General features: G+C 32.2%; 1 protein-coding gene across 1 annotated transcript in view; it reads left to right on the top strand.

The window, feature by feature from the left end:
• LOC111628288 (Y+L amino acid transporter 2-like) overlaps positions 1 to 11,403 on the top strand; it is a 24,010-nt gene extending 12,607 nt beyond the window's left edge. The window contains exons 4-11 of the mRNA XM_023372042.1: positions 4,982 to 5,026; positions 5,101 to 5,224; positions 5,431 to 5,534; positions 5,606 to 5,702; positions 5,777 to 5,926; positions 6,010 to 6,094; positions 6,164 to 6,256; positions 9,668 to 11,403. Of these exons, the coding sequence (XP_023227810.1) occupies positions 4,982 to 5,026; positions 5,101 to 5,224; positions 5,431 to 5,534; positions 5,606 to 5,702; positions 5,777 to 5,926; positions 6,010 to 6,094; positions 6,164 to 6,256; positions 9,668 to 9,735 (766 nt within the window). The 3' untranslated portion in view covers positions 9,736 to 11,403. The remainder of the gene's footprint in view (positions 1 to 4,981; positions 5,027 to 5,100; positions 5,225 to 5,430; positions 5,535 to 5,605; positions 5,703 to 5,776; positions 5,927 to 6,009; positions 6,095 to 6,163; positions 6,257 to 9,667) is intronic.
• Positions 11,404 to 14,698: the final 3,295 nt, after the last annotated feature.

The following is a 14,698-nucleotide window of genomic DNA, read 5'->3' as shown; positions in this document are numbered from 1 at the left end:
GAATTCAAATGACTTCCAATATACCTTAAAATATCAAGAACATTAAAAGAATATTTTTGGTTCTGTATAATTTAAATTAAATGCTGGCATCAAATCTAATTCTTGTGCAATTGTAAATGTAATCCAGTTCCAGCACTTGTGCTAGAAATATATATTGCATTAGTATTATAAATAGGATACAATAGAAAATTCTCTAGAAAAAAATAAATATTCTAATGATTATATAATCAGATGCGATTTTAAACTTGGAGTAATAATAGATTACTTAAATTTAGCATCAAAGTCTGATTTTGTTTATCTAATTTTAGCTGTAAGAAGAGGCCAGTTTGGACAATTAGTTATGAAGATTATTAAAATATCTATCTTTTTAAACTTTGCAATTGAAAACTTATTTAATGTAAATGAAGAAAATTTTTCCATTACTTGATTTATGACAGAATAACTGTATAGTAAAAGAAGAGCAGACCCGTGCATAGAATATTTAAAATTGTGTGATTTTAAAGGAAAACTATATATTTTTTATAACTTAGCTTTATTAATTTTTTACACTATAAATGTATAGAATAACACAATACAGACTAGAATGTATTTGGAAATATTAGCCAGTGAGTATAGTAGTCAATGGGTAATAGCAGATACTGATACATTTTTTTAGCATAAGATTTAAGATTTGTTTAGATTTGCATAAGATTTGTTTAGATTTAACCTAGCAAATTAGTGAGAAGACTAATTAATTGATATCTCTCCATATTTTCAACAAATTCCTCAAAGTTGCTTTGAAATATATAATTTTACACTTTCAGAAAGCATTTTTGATTTAAAATTACAATCGTCTCTCACCTTCGTCCATTAAATGCAGTCTTGGTTATTAAATAACCATTCTTCCAGAGCAGTCTGGGCGCAACCGAAGCATCTTCAAAAACTTAATTGGTGTGTTTTCGAATCCTGTCCAGTCTTAACGGTTAGCATATCCAAACAAACCCTAAGGAGAAACTGAACTGGAAAAAATAAATATAAGTTCTATACAATATACAATACTTATTAACTTTGTAACATTTTTCGGTTTTTAAATTGGCAGATATTAAGGGTCAAATTCCCCATGTGCATAACTTTGCTAAAGATTATTTGCAATTGGCCAAAAATTGTATTATATTTTCTAATTCAAATCTTTCTAGTAATTCCAATGATGATTATTATAAATTTAAGAGCATAAATATAGTATATTGTTCAAATTAACTAACAGGAAACTAATTTTATTATTTAACGTATGCTCTTTATTCTTGAAAGCTTTGATTTTGATTTACAATGGCCCCAAAAGTTAATTAACTATGTTTTCATTTTGAATAATACAGCAGTTTAGTTTTTACGATGGTGAACTAACTTTTAGACCACTCTATATAATCATTATATCATGAATTTTGTAGAAATGAATCAGGTAATTGTGTATTTTTAATTTTTATTTTGTATTGATAAAATTTGGAAATTTTTCATTTGTGTTGTACAAAATTCTGAGTGTCACACAATCCATACAGAATTCTATAAAACACTGTGGTGAGCACGTGGTGATGAATGAATTCTCACAAAGAGACAGGAATATAAAACAATAAGACGTGCTTTATTTTACTGTATGAACATATATACAGGAAAGGTTCGTCGATTCCGACCTCCTTGTTCCTCACTTTAATTAAACAAAAGGGAACAAACAACACCGACTTTTAATCTACAGCGGAGCTAAACTCTTCTTTCGCGTAACAAAGGAGACACTTAATCACTAACTTAAAACTACTTATAACTAAAAGAGGAAAGGAAGGACAGGAATTAGAATAGAATGGGAGAATAAAAATGGAAATTCCTAGTAAGGAACGGGTACCCGAATGGTTGACTGAGGTGGTGGCCACAAGATAATTTCGTCTTGGAATTCTTTTCTTCTATGGGGACGGAGCACATGCGAGGACCCAAAATTCGTTCTTAAATCTCGGCTTTTCCAAAGTTCTTTTTCTCTTCCAATGCGATTTCTGTCTTTAGTGTTCTTCGTAACCCTTCCGGCCGAAGCAACACCCAACTCGAGACCGCTCTCTCCGACGGTCTTTCCTCCTCCGGTCCGAAGCCAAAAGTGTCCTTATCGTCCCCCACTTGCCCTCTGGGCTATCTTCACTCCTTTGTCCCGAAATTGGGTCACTGACCACCCACGTTCAGACGAAAGTTCCAGAAAGTATAGAAACAGAACAAAGAGAAAGGGGAATAGAATATTCTTATATATACTTATATAAAATAAAAACAACAAAAATATACTGGTGTACCACCACAACACAATGATGCTTACATTATTTTCTTAATTAACTTATTGTGTATTTTGACAGGAACCTGAGTTTAGCAAAGATTGAGTCACTCTCTCAAAACTTGGTTCCATGGTAATAAATAAAACAATTCAAAGGCTACTGCAACAGTGATTTAATCCATTTTTTAAAAGTTGAGCTATTTCATTTCATACTTTGCTGTTGATTTGTTTTCTTTTTATCCAACCCTTGTAATCTCTTTCTATTTAGAAACAGTGTATTTATTACAAGAAAATACTGTTAACTCAATTTTGACATGAGAGAAGCTTAGACCATGGTTAGATCACTCAGCTTTATAGTTGCTTAGTTTAGATGGCCAATATTTTCAATAAAAAAATTTTTTGGACTAAATTTCAAAATAATAATAGTGTAGGAACTGTTCAATTAACAGATTAAAATGATGTTGAACATATTTGAAATTGTGATTTTAAAATATATGAGTGCAATTCAACTTCTGTCTTGATTTTAGTAATGAAAGTTGTATGTGTTGCATAGTTTCAATTTGTTTCTTTTCCTAGGTTTCCCTTTCCACATGCTGACACTTCAATCATTTTGGTCTGCTGGTATCAGAGCAAATGCATGATGAAATCTCTGAAATCAGAGAGATACTATTATTCTGGGTGAATCTCCTGTCTTCTAAAGCTTTCCTCAAAAGATAAAACAGGTGATAATAAATTAGACTGTAAGTCAGATGGATTCAGAATTTCTCAACTAAATCTGTTGCTTGACTCCACCATACACAGCCATGCACCAACACCAGCCAAAAGACTTTATTCTTCTTGTTTCGACAACAATGCTGTGTCAGTGTTTGGAGTTCTATCCCCATTATTGAAATTCTGGACTGAAGTTGAATCACTATCATATATAATAGAAATTCTTAAACTTTCAATGAGATTAGTAAATTTTAAAGTATTGATTAGAGATTTCTCAAATCAATATTTTAAAATTTACCAATTTCATTGACAGTTTTACTTGTATTTTACTTAAAGAAATTCCTAAGTTAAAACATCCAGAACAATTATAAGAGAATTTTTACTTCCAAAAATTACACACAGTAAAACATCATCTTTATTTCTGAACATTACATTGTTTTAATACAGACATTTTGTATCTATGTAATCTTGTGATCTGGCACTGCTAGACTATTAAGCAGAAGAGTCAAGATGAAAGCTCTGCCAGTTGGTTTCTGCCCATTATTCTGTGTCTATCAGAGACACACCTAGCCCTATCTGAACAGTATCTGTAGAATGGGAATTAACACAGATGGGACTGATTATTCTACCATCTTTTCTCACCCGGCCATGAATAAAGAAGGTTGCACACACGCTTCCTGATGTATCTTCATTGCACACTTTAAGAGATAAGTTTGAAGTTTCTATAAAAATCTTATTAGAAACTTCAACCCTCACTGACATGCTATTAAAATTTCTGAAGTTAACTGTGTCCACAATTGTAACAGATACTTTGCAGTGCCTAGTGGAAACAGCATAGAATAAACACTGATTCTAAAATAAATGTTTCTCAAAACTGGTCTGTATTTTGAAATTTCATTTAGAATTGAAACTAATATATAAATTGTATACATCATTATTATATAATATTAGAAATTAAAAACTTTGTAAAATAGACACCACACAAATATTTTATAATAGTGATTACTGTGCTATCATTCTGTATAAACATAATGATGTAATTATTTTTTTCCTTACATAAATATTATTTTATGTTGAAATTTAGGTCAATAAACAATATAATCTTCTTCGAGATTCTAAATATTTTTAAAACTGAATATGTTTAAGCATTAAATTCTCAATCTTCAGAATAACTAACAAAAATAGGAACCATTCCTAGCCATTTAGACAATTGTAATAATGAATGTTTTCTGAAGCCATAAATAATAATTTAAGCATTTTGTATGCAACTTTTTCCATTTAATATATGTAGTAAGTATATTTTGGATAGAATATGAATAGATGTATGCATATGAGATTCTTTTCAATGTGTGTCCAATATTTTTTTCTGCACATAATACATGTTTTTGTTAAATTATCACTTTCTATGTGTGCACGAACTTTTCAATATGTGTGTTTTAAAAAATATGTAGCAATTCTTGTATATTATCAATTGTCTAACATGTGATGACAGGGAACATACACCCTAAGCACTAAATCAGAAAGGGAAAAAAACAAACTCTGAATAAATAGTAAATTTTAAAAAATTTATCAGTGAAAAATTGAATGTCATTTTAATGTTTTACTTTTGAAAAGTTCAATAAAAAAGAACTGCCATTGTAGCCTAATTGTATGTTGTAGACTGAATTATGTATACATGAAATTCCATACATTATGTATGGAATTTCATGTATACATGTATGGCCATGTGATTAGGGTGGCAATCTACCACTCTAGAGGGCTCGGGATAAAACCCAGCTTGGTTGAAAATTTTTGGAAGGTGGTCCATCTGGATATGTCGAGCCACATTTCTCACCACCCAGCTGTCTATTATGGGCTCGGCTGAACTCATAATGGGCTTGTTAAGACCCTCTTGTTGCCCACGGGGCAGAAAGAGCTTAGAAAATGTACTATGTTTATAAGAAAAAATTAATTTTAAACACACAATAATAAATTTATATTTTTAATTTACAGGAATTATTTGAACTTTGTAATTGAAGAATTAAAAGATCCTCACAAGTAAGATGATAAATTCTTTTTTTAATTCACTGTTTAGAGATTTTATTAATGATTCTTTTTTTTTTCTACATTAGGAATTTACCTCGAGCCATCTTTATCTCTTGCGTTTTGGTAACAGTTGTTTACACTATGACTATAGTTGCATTCCATTCCATTCTCAGTGTGCAAGAAGTTATGGGTGCAGAAGCTGTAGCTGTTGTAAGTAGAACTAATTTATTTATAGTGTACATATTGAAAATATTTTTTGTTTTATTTAAAATTGGTGAAGTGCAAATAGCTAAGAAATTTTAATGCTATTCTATGGTTAATTTTCATAAAAAGGTTTCTCTTGTCATTTAAAACAGTATTTTTATAGACTTTATTTGAAACTTATCGTAATTCTAATAATATGATATTTTTTTAAGACATTTGCCGAACGTATATACGGATCATGGGCATGGATTGTACCTGTTTTTGTAGCACTTTCGACCTTTGGTGGTGTAAATGGCATCTTATTCACTTCTTCTAGGTAAATTAAAACTTTGAGAACATTTAAGAGAGTTTATTATCGTTATTTAAATTAACAAATTATTTTTGCAGATTATTTTACGCTGGTGCCGAGCAGGGCCAAATGCCTGAAATTCTGTCTATGATCCAAATATCTCATCTTACTCCTACACCAGCTGTGATTTTTATGGTATATCTTTTAACAATTTAAATATCTTGTATTTATTATTTCAAATTTTATAATAATTAGTTTTTCTCATCCAGGCACTGTTGTCGTTAATATACTTATGCTCTAGTGATATTTATGCTCTTATTAACTACGTGGGTTTTGCAACATGGTTGGCTATCGGATTAGCCGTCGTAACCTTACCGTACTTCCGATGGAAGCAACCGAACTGGCACAGACCAATTAAGGTGACAAATTTTGTGAAGTTGAATCCAAATGTTAAATCTAAAAAAAAGATGATTTTTTAAATATTTTAATTTAAATGTTTCAGGTAAATCTTATATTTCCAATAATCTACATTTTAGCATCTATATTCATTACGGTGGTGCCAATGATTGCCGATCCTGTAGGCACAGGTAAATTAAGTTTCGATCTTATTGTCAAATTGTAATGAAACAGACACTAATAACAAATTTTCCAATTAGGATTTGGAGTAATTATTATAGCTACTGGTGTGCCTGTGTATCTTATATTCGTATATTGGGAAAACAAGCCAAAACCTATTAGGAATGCCATCAGTAAGTAAAGTGAAATAATCTTATATGAATTTATTATTTATTTAAATCTTTAGATTAGAAATTTCTGTACAAGCTAAAAATTATTCAGTAACTACCATTCCGTAACCGTCAAACCTATTTCGTATTCTCCAAGTATATATCAATATTATGTCATGCCTTGGGCAATAAGATTTGTTTGACTTTCTCTCACATGAAAATGATTTCTGATTGTTTAATTTCCAGTCAATAAAACAATTGTTTCTTTATTTATTCTTCTTGTATTTAATGTTATTTATAAGGAATTCTCCATTTGTCTTTGTTTAGGTTGTTTTTTTTTTACATTGTTTCTGTTTTATTGTTAAAAAAATGTAATTTTTCATAGCCTAAAAATTATGCTTAGATGGCCAAAGTGGTGAAGTTGTGAGCTTAATACTCTGGGGGACCTGGGGTCAAATTCGACCAGTCGAAAACCCCCCAGGAATTTTTTTGTGGGCAGTTCATCCTGGATATATCACACCCTGTCCCTTGTCGTCTGATCATCCTACTGCGAACCTATCCAAACCCACTGTGGATATGTGTCCACAGAGCATTATTAAAAAATTTTTAAGTCTATTTTGCTATTTCTTGTTTATTTCTTTTTAAACCATGCAATACAGTTGTTAAATATTTATAGTCCATAATTAGGATGTTTTTGAGAAATGAAACAATTAATGGATCTGGCAAATAAGAACAAAAACATCAATGAAAATTTTATTACATTTTTTATGAAACTATATAATAAAACATAATTTCATAAAAAATGTAATAAAATTTTCATTGATGTTTTTGTTCTTATTTTCCAGATTCATTATAATAAAATATAATAACTGTTCTTGACTTTCTTGAAAAATTATCAGTAATAAACCATACTTGACATTTAACCAACATCCCGAGAAACTAATTACATTCCGAGAACAGCTAGATTTTTAGTATAGAGACAATGGTATTGTCTCAAAGTGGTGGATGGGGGCCATCAGGAAGTCAGGAAATACCCAAAAGCACCAGTATAGGTTCCGGGAGGACTGGCCACTTCGTAGACATAGATACCAGTGTTAGTCTGTGTATTTCTCACACTGTTCCATTTACCCATGATCTCAAACAAATTTGCATGTCACTTGTATTATTTTTTTAATCGCTTTACAGATCGTCCGTAATCAATCAGTGAATTCAAATGACCTGTTCGGTCTGACACATCAGCTTCCTCTTTAAGTTGTGTTTTATCAAGGGCATTTTCATCAAGATCAATAAATTTAACTATTTACCTTTTTTTCTAATTCACCTAACACATAATAAACACAATTATATTAATCTAAAGGAGAGAATTTTATCTAAAGAACTCTAAAAACAGAAATGCAAATAACTGTTTAATTTACAAAAAAGACAAAAATAAATATATAACCCATATTATCTATTTAAGCTCTGTATTTGTTTCTACTTCTTAACAGTTTTTGTTGTTGTATTTCTTGGTAGCAAATGAATGAATAAATTTTTCTTATACTGTAATTGAACAATTTACTGATACAACATATCTTAACAATCATGTAAATGTATAATATATTATGTTTTATAATGGTTACAGACATGAATGCAAATCTTCAGGCAACACTTAACTTTTTCTAGATTAAAAATTACAATCACTTTTAAGATTATAATTTGTGGGATTTTTTACTTCATTCCAGAGGTGGACGTGTCACATTTGCACTGTTCAGATGCCCTTATTACCAAGGAATGTGTCTAGATTGCATTTATATAAGCATGCAATACATCTGATTTCAAGAAAATATGCAAATCTCATTAATTTAAAAATGCAATAATGATTGTGTCTTGTTGAAGTAGGAACTGCTTCAGAAATTTAAAATTTTTAAAATTGTTTTATAATGTTTAAAAAATGCCTTTTTTTTTCAAAATACTTTCACCCTTAAATTTGTTATTCGATGTTATTGTTGTTGCTGCTATTATTATTTATAAGTGCGTCAACATTATTAATGCAAAAATGACAGTACTATTCTATAAATCAATGTATGGACAACAAGATGGTTGAGGCACTTAATGCATCGGCCTATTGCTCAGGGAGACCCAGTATCGAATCTAGACGAGTAACCTCGGAAATATTTCGTGGACAGTCTGGGATATTTAGGGCCTTATCCCTCGCCACCCAGCCATCTCCATTGCGGCCTGGCCAAACCCGCAATGAGTATGATTAAAAAGGCCGTCTTTAGTGCTCAAAAAACAGAAATTAAAAATATATATATAGTAAAACCTCAAAAGTTGGGCACCTCTCTAACTTTGGAACTTTTCCCTTGTATCAGTTAAAAGTATAGGCATTATAATGCATTCTTACCTTGCTGGTCCTGCCATATCTTTGCACCTATCTATGTTGGACACTTGGTGGTGATTCCAAGTTGGACACTAAATGGCATCTAATGACAGATTAAAGAATTCTCACTTGGCCATTAGATGGCACTATATGGCAATTGTTATTGCAAAGGGAGATTTGGAGGAAAAGGATTCAAGAATAAGATCATGGCATCCATGTAGTTGTTTGCGCACAGAAAGTTGTATCACAGAAGCTATACAAGCTATTACAATACAAAATCACTTAATCGTCAATATATCAGATTTCCAAATTTTAATGATGCATTAGAAGTTCACAAGTGTTGTGGTGATGATTCAGAGAGTATTCTCAGAAGTCCAGACCGATATATCCGAATACAGACCGAATATGTTTAAGTACCTCTCCATCAGTTGTATAATCAAGGCAGATTGTTTTTCCAGATGTTGATTTGCTTTTAAATAATGTACTCAATTGTAGCATACTGGTATGTTTCTATGGAAAGACATAATTAGTATTATGTACGTGTAGACAAGACATTACAACTCATATCTTACAAGTCGGCATTAACAATTTCCTATTTTTCATGCTAGCGTACTTTTCCTTTAGTATTATGTTAACATGCATTTGCATTCATTAAATTTTGTGATAATATTAAAACTGATGCTTTTTGCATTATATTTAGCAAAACATAGGTGCAGTAAATGTGGTATTCTTGTAGGTAGGTACTACTGTACATGTCTGCAGGAATGCTCACCTCTCTAACTTGGACATCTTGGATCTTCATCCCAGGTGTTCAACTTAGTGAGGTTCTACATTATGATTTAAATTAAAGAAGTAAATATAGAAAAATTTATTGGAAAATCTCTATAATGCTTAACTAGTTCAAGCTAGTTTTAATGTTAAGTTTTTTAATATATATAATAATGGTTAATCAACTTTTGGCCCTCCCTGTATTAACAAATATGAAACATTTTTTTTTTTTTTAAATTTTAAAATGAAATTCTCAATTTTTCTTATTAAATTTATTGGAAATCTATATAATTATTTTCATTTTTCAGGAGCAACTACGCAGTTTCTACAGAAAATTATGGTAGTGATTCCTGCAGAGAAACCCGAAGATCTCTGAAGAACTATTATAAAAGCCTCTAAAAAGTTGTTGTTGAATCTCGTCCAAATCCAAGGACATTTTTTTTCAAACAATTTATTTTCAGAATTTCAGCATTTTTGGGTTTATCATCACATTATTCATTGGTTTCATACAAAAATTTTATCACTTATTTAATGGTTTTTGAATATATATATATTTTTTCTCTTCTTTTTGATTGCTATACTGTGGTAATTCTGACAAATTTTCGTCAGTTTAATGGAAAAAAAAACAAATCTATCTAAAATATATTCTTTAGCTGTTCATTATCAAATGTATTGTTATAGTGTGTCAACATATCTATAGACTGCAATAATTATTGAAAACGCAGATAGCCTGCGAGTTGATAATTGACCGAGGACCAAAGTAAAGTAACTTGTTGGACACGTTGCTATTGGTCGTTTGTTGTTTCAGATTATTTCTATATTACTCGAATGATATTTTTATCTATTGCATTGTTGAATAATTGTATAGTTTCTTATACTAATTTTTGTTATATCGACGTAATCGGATGTCGATTAGATTTTAGGAAGCGCTTACATTCTTTGTAATATAGCTTCCTTACATAAAATATAGCTCAAACATAATTAATTCTAGCTCAATGTTAAGAATAAGAATAAGAGACGTATTCCAATGTATTACACATTCCTAATAATTAAGTTTAATTGTTATTTAAACGAGGTTGCAATATGCCCGAGAATCTTTGTGATCGTACGCTTAACTTACGTTAAAGACACTTTCCGTCGTACTTTTTATTGAGGTATTCGAGATCTTTGGCTCGATGATTTAAGCATTTTTAAACGGTGCTGTTTTAATTATCTGTCGTTCAATGAGATTACCGAGAAAGATTCGAGACTGAATTAAATCTATTTAGGATAGACGATCATAGTGGATCTTGAATGTAAAAACTATATACCATATATGTATTAACATCAGTATTGTATGTGTTAATGTTTATGTGATGATATATTCATTGATTGGTTGGTTAGGGAGGCATAAGACCGACACCGAATAAGTTTTTATTTATTTAATTTCCTTTCCGAAAGTTGGAAAACTCGCATTCAAATGGAAGTTTTCGATTTTACTCCAAACACCATCTATTTGAGTTGGGAAATCATCGTTATTACATCTATATCATCATCATCATGACATTTTTAAATCATTAATACTATTAAACAATTTTTGTTAAATTATTTTTTAATTGATCTACTTTGATCGATAAATGATAAAATATATAAAATCAAAGCTTGTATTATACTTGGAAGCACAATTGTTAAACTGCATTTTTAGAGAATCAAACTCTTTTATAGTATTAAATATAATACGGCAACAAAATACGTGATGAGAACTTCCAATGATTGTGCCTTTTCACGAGATCAAATATTCGTTTCGTAGAGTTTGGTAAAATATTGTTAAAAGAAAATATAATATTCTAATTATTGCACCAAGAGCCTCCCTGTCCATCTGACCAAATGCCTAACATGGACAAGTTAAAATCTTGATGATGCCTTAGTTGACTATGGTTTCTGCTAATTATTAAAAGGTTAAAAAGTTTAAAACAACATATATATTGTCAATGGAAACATATTTTGTGCAGCTGTATTGTTTCTGTAGAATCATAAAATAAAAAAGTAAACATGTTGTTTTATATTTACATTTGTTTACAGTAACAGGTCTGTGGGCTTGAAACTTTTCCATCAACAAAACAGTCGGTGTTCTTCGACATGACTTCTTTCTGTAATAGAGTTGGTTGAAACTTTTGCTTCTCAAGTAATTTGGATAAAGCAACACCACACCAGCGAACTGCCAAAGTGCTTCCCGGGAGGACTTCTACGGGAAACCCGCCTAAGTTTGTTTGTTGTTGTCGTTTGTTAAGTTACGGCAACACTAGGGCTATCTGCCTAGGGGGATCCTTCTGGGAGGTCTTTTTTAGGGAAACTGGCCCCTATTTAGGCGTTGCAGATGCGGAGAAGACCTGGAAAACTCCACACGGCCAGCCCGTCCAAGCGAGTTGCAAACCCGCGACCGAACTCCCGGCGTTCGGGATACGAAGACCGCTCGGCCACTGGCGGGTTCCTAAGTTTAGATGTCACACGTGCAAAGAAAACTCTACACTAGCCCATTTTTTGGGTGTAAACTTCTACCAATCGACAGGTTTTGGTGGTCTTATCCACTCGGCTACCGGTGGCCTTTCCAAATACAAAAGTAGCATCTTTCATATGTAGGGACAAGTAGTAATTCTTCCCAGTGTTGCTACAAAATTCCTGTTTTTTTTTAAGTTTATTTTAAAAATAACTTATATACATGAACTTCTTTCAAATCAAATAACATTATAGTTGATTTTTAAGCCAACTCTAAGATATATTTTACGATTATTTAAAGCGTTCCATTCGTTAAAACTTTTTAACAGATGGCGCCACACGCAGTTTTAAACGTTGCCGGGAAAGTTAAGCAACTCGTTGCTGCAAGTTTTTGGGCTACAGTTTAAAAAAATAATAATAATCGGGGCATGCGCGGTTTAAATATCGTCACTTACGGCGCTAGTGTGGGCTCGACGTAGACTTAACTTCCGGTAGTGAGTAAACAGTGGGAAGTTTTAATTTGCATACTTTTAAAAGCGTGGACTCGAAGAAGGTAACAGTCGCCGAATTACGAAAGAAATTAAGCGAATTAGGGGACAAAGACGGAACTTTTACAAAGGTACGCGAGCTTAAAATAATAAGTATAAACTGAACTTTACAGTAGTTGGATTTCGTTTTCCATCTTGTAATAATTACGAGGACAACAATTTAGTTTTAGTTACTCGACTTCGATTTGTATTACGCTTTTGAAATTTTCACTTAAATAGTTTATCCAGCTCCTTAATTGCTAATTTTAACTAGTTTAGTTGATGATAATGCTTGTTTTGACCATAAACTATTAGGTTAATGTGTACCTAGGTAACTAAAATGGCGGCGCTTCCGACTGTTTCCTCCCGGAAGTGAGCCGCCGAGTGTTTTAACGTCACTAGTTATTGATTCGCGGTAGTTCTTGAACAAAATAAAAGAAAAAAGGAAACGTCTACTAAAAATATAGTTAATCTAATCGAAGAGCCGCCATTTTAGAACACGTAATATTTTGAAGAATCCATTTTGTCATCGACAACGACACAGGTTTTGGTAAATTAGCAGCTTTATAAGGAAGAAAACCTTTCGTTTATCTCTGTCGGTTAATTTTCTTCTCTCCTCCACTTTTCTCCATTATACAGTTTTACAACGATTAATTATTGTAGCCATTTCTCCGAAACTTCCCGGCACCTGGTAATTCGTATATATTTCGAACTTCGGCCTCCGAAAGTTTACTATTTCTCGGCATAAATCTTAACAGTTTACTAAGATTGGGTGTGATGTAATACGCATTCGATTAAAAATATATTTACATTTGTAGAGTTAAATCAAAGATTGCAGTGGAATATTTTCCTATGCCTCAACGAGAGCAGCCTTTAGTTCAATAACGGCCTTGTATTGCTTTCCACTGCTATACGTTTGGAAAACCAAGTTCCCCCCAAAGATTTTCAATTGAATTTGAAACTGCGCCGAGGTATGGCTAGTCTAAAAGTTAGATGTTCTCGCTCCGAATAAAGGATAACGTTGAATTTTGATATACGGAAGCTCGCATTATCCTAAATAAATTCAAAGTCCCGTCCATAAGTTTGGAGATGCCTCTAGATAAGCTCCCGATAAGTTTGAGAGTTGTTTCGACCTTCGATAAATACTAGATATGTCTTTCCCTTCCATCCAATTTTCGCCCAATGTCGCGAGTGTACCACCATCCGCTACTCTTTGAGTACTGCTTTTGATCTAGTCTTTTGTCTGCCCGATAACGCTTAAAACCATCAGGTCCGTCGAGATTTCACTTTTTCTCGACCGAGAAAATTACTTTTCGCCATCCTTCCCCTCTTTCAAAGTTGTTTCTGGCAAACTGTAATCGAAGTCATTTGTGGTTCTCCTCGAGCTGGTTGCCTGTCTTTATTTTGATGAAAGAAACACCGTCTCTCGATCTCAGAACATTGTCTCTGTTGATTTACTGCAGCTCAGCTTCTACTGTATTCATTCTTTGATTTTTTGAACGGATGTGTTTTCTTGCAGCGCACGTCGTTCTCTGGGTGCTGTTGAACTCTTGCTCCCACCGTTTCGTTTTCCCGTTCGTCGCTCCTTATTATTGAGATACTTTGAGATTGTTGAATAAGATCTTACCAAATTACTTTTCTCCCTTCCTGGTGAAATACATCAATTTTGATCTTCTCCTCTTCAGTTAGGTCCTTCCCACGTCCCATTTTTTAATAGTAAGGTACTATGCAGTTTACTAAATCTTTCTTTCCACTCGTTGATAGTATTTTTATGCAAATTTTATGGATTCCGATCATTACTTTCTTTGTAATTAATTGTAATCGATACATGCTCTATTAATGTTGGACATCCTATTTTGCATAATAAGATCTAACTCTTTTGTTTATTCATCATTTTTCTCCAAACTTGTGCAATAATTGTTGATATAAGTTAAACGAAAATAATAGTTTCTAGGCAAAATCTGTATGCCCTATTATTGTTGGAAGGACTGTACAGTACATTTTGCAGGATAGTGTCTTCTTTTCTGCTCTTTACGAATAAACAATCAACGAAATACTCGATTACTACTTGTTCTTTCTATGTTCTTTGGGTAAAAAGCACAAAATTATCGTGTCGAACTTTCTGCGAATGTAACATAAAGGACGAAGAGGGTCAAATAGCCGGAAATGCACATCCACCCCTTTATTTTTTATCTCGTATTTTTGTACAAAGTCTATTCTCTTCGCGTTTGCTCCCGTGTGGTAAGTTCGACACGATGATTTTGTGCTTTTCCCGCAATCAATGAGATTTCTGCGAAAGGTTTCTCGAGAAAGATCCGACACGTTTCAATTTGGTAG

Source organism: Centruroides sculpturatus, unplaced genomic scaffold (genome assembly GCF_000671375.1).
Source record: "Centruroides sculpturatus isolate CEXI.00-Female unplaced genomic scaffold, Cexi_2.0 scaffold466, whole genome shotgun sequence".
NCBI lineage: Eukaryota > Metazoa > Arthropoda > Arachnida > Scorpiones > Buthidae > Centruroides > Centruroides sculpturatus.
This window is presented reverse-complemented; position numbering and strand designations above follow the sequence as displayed.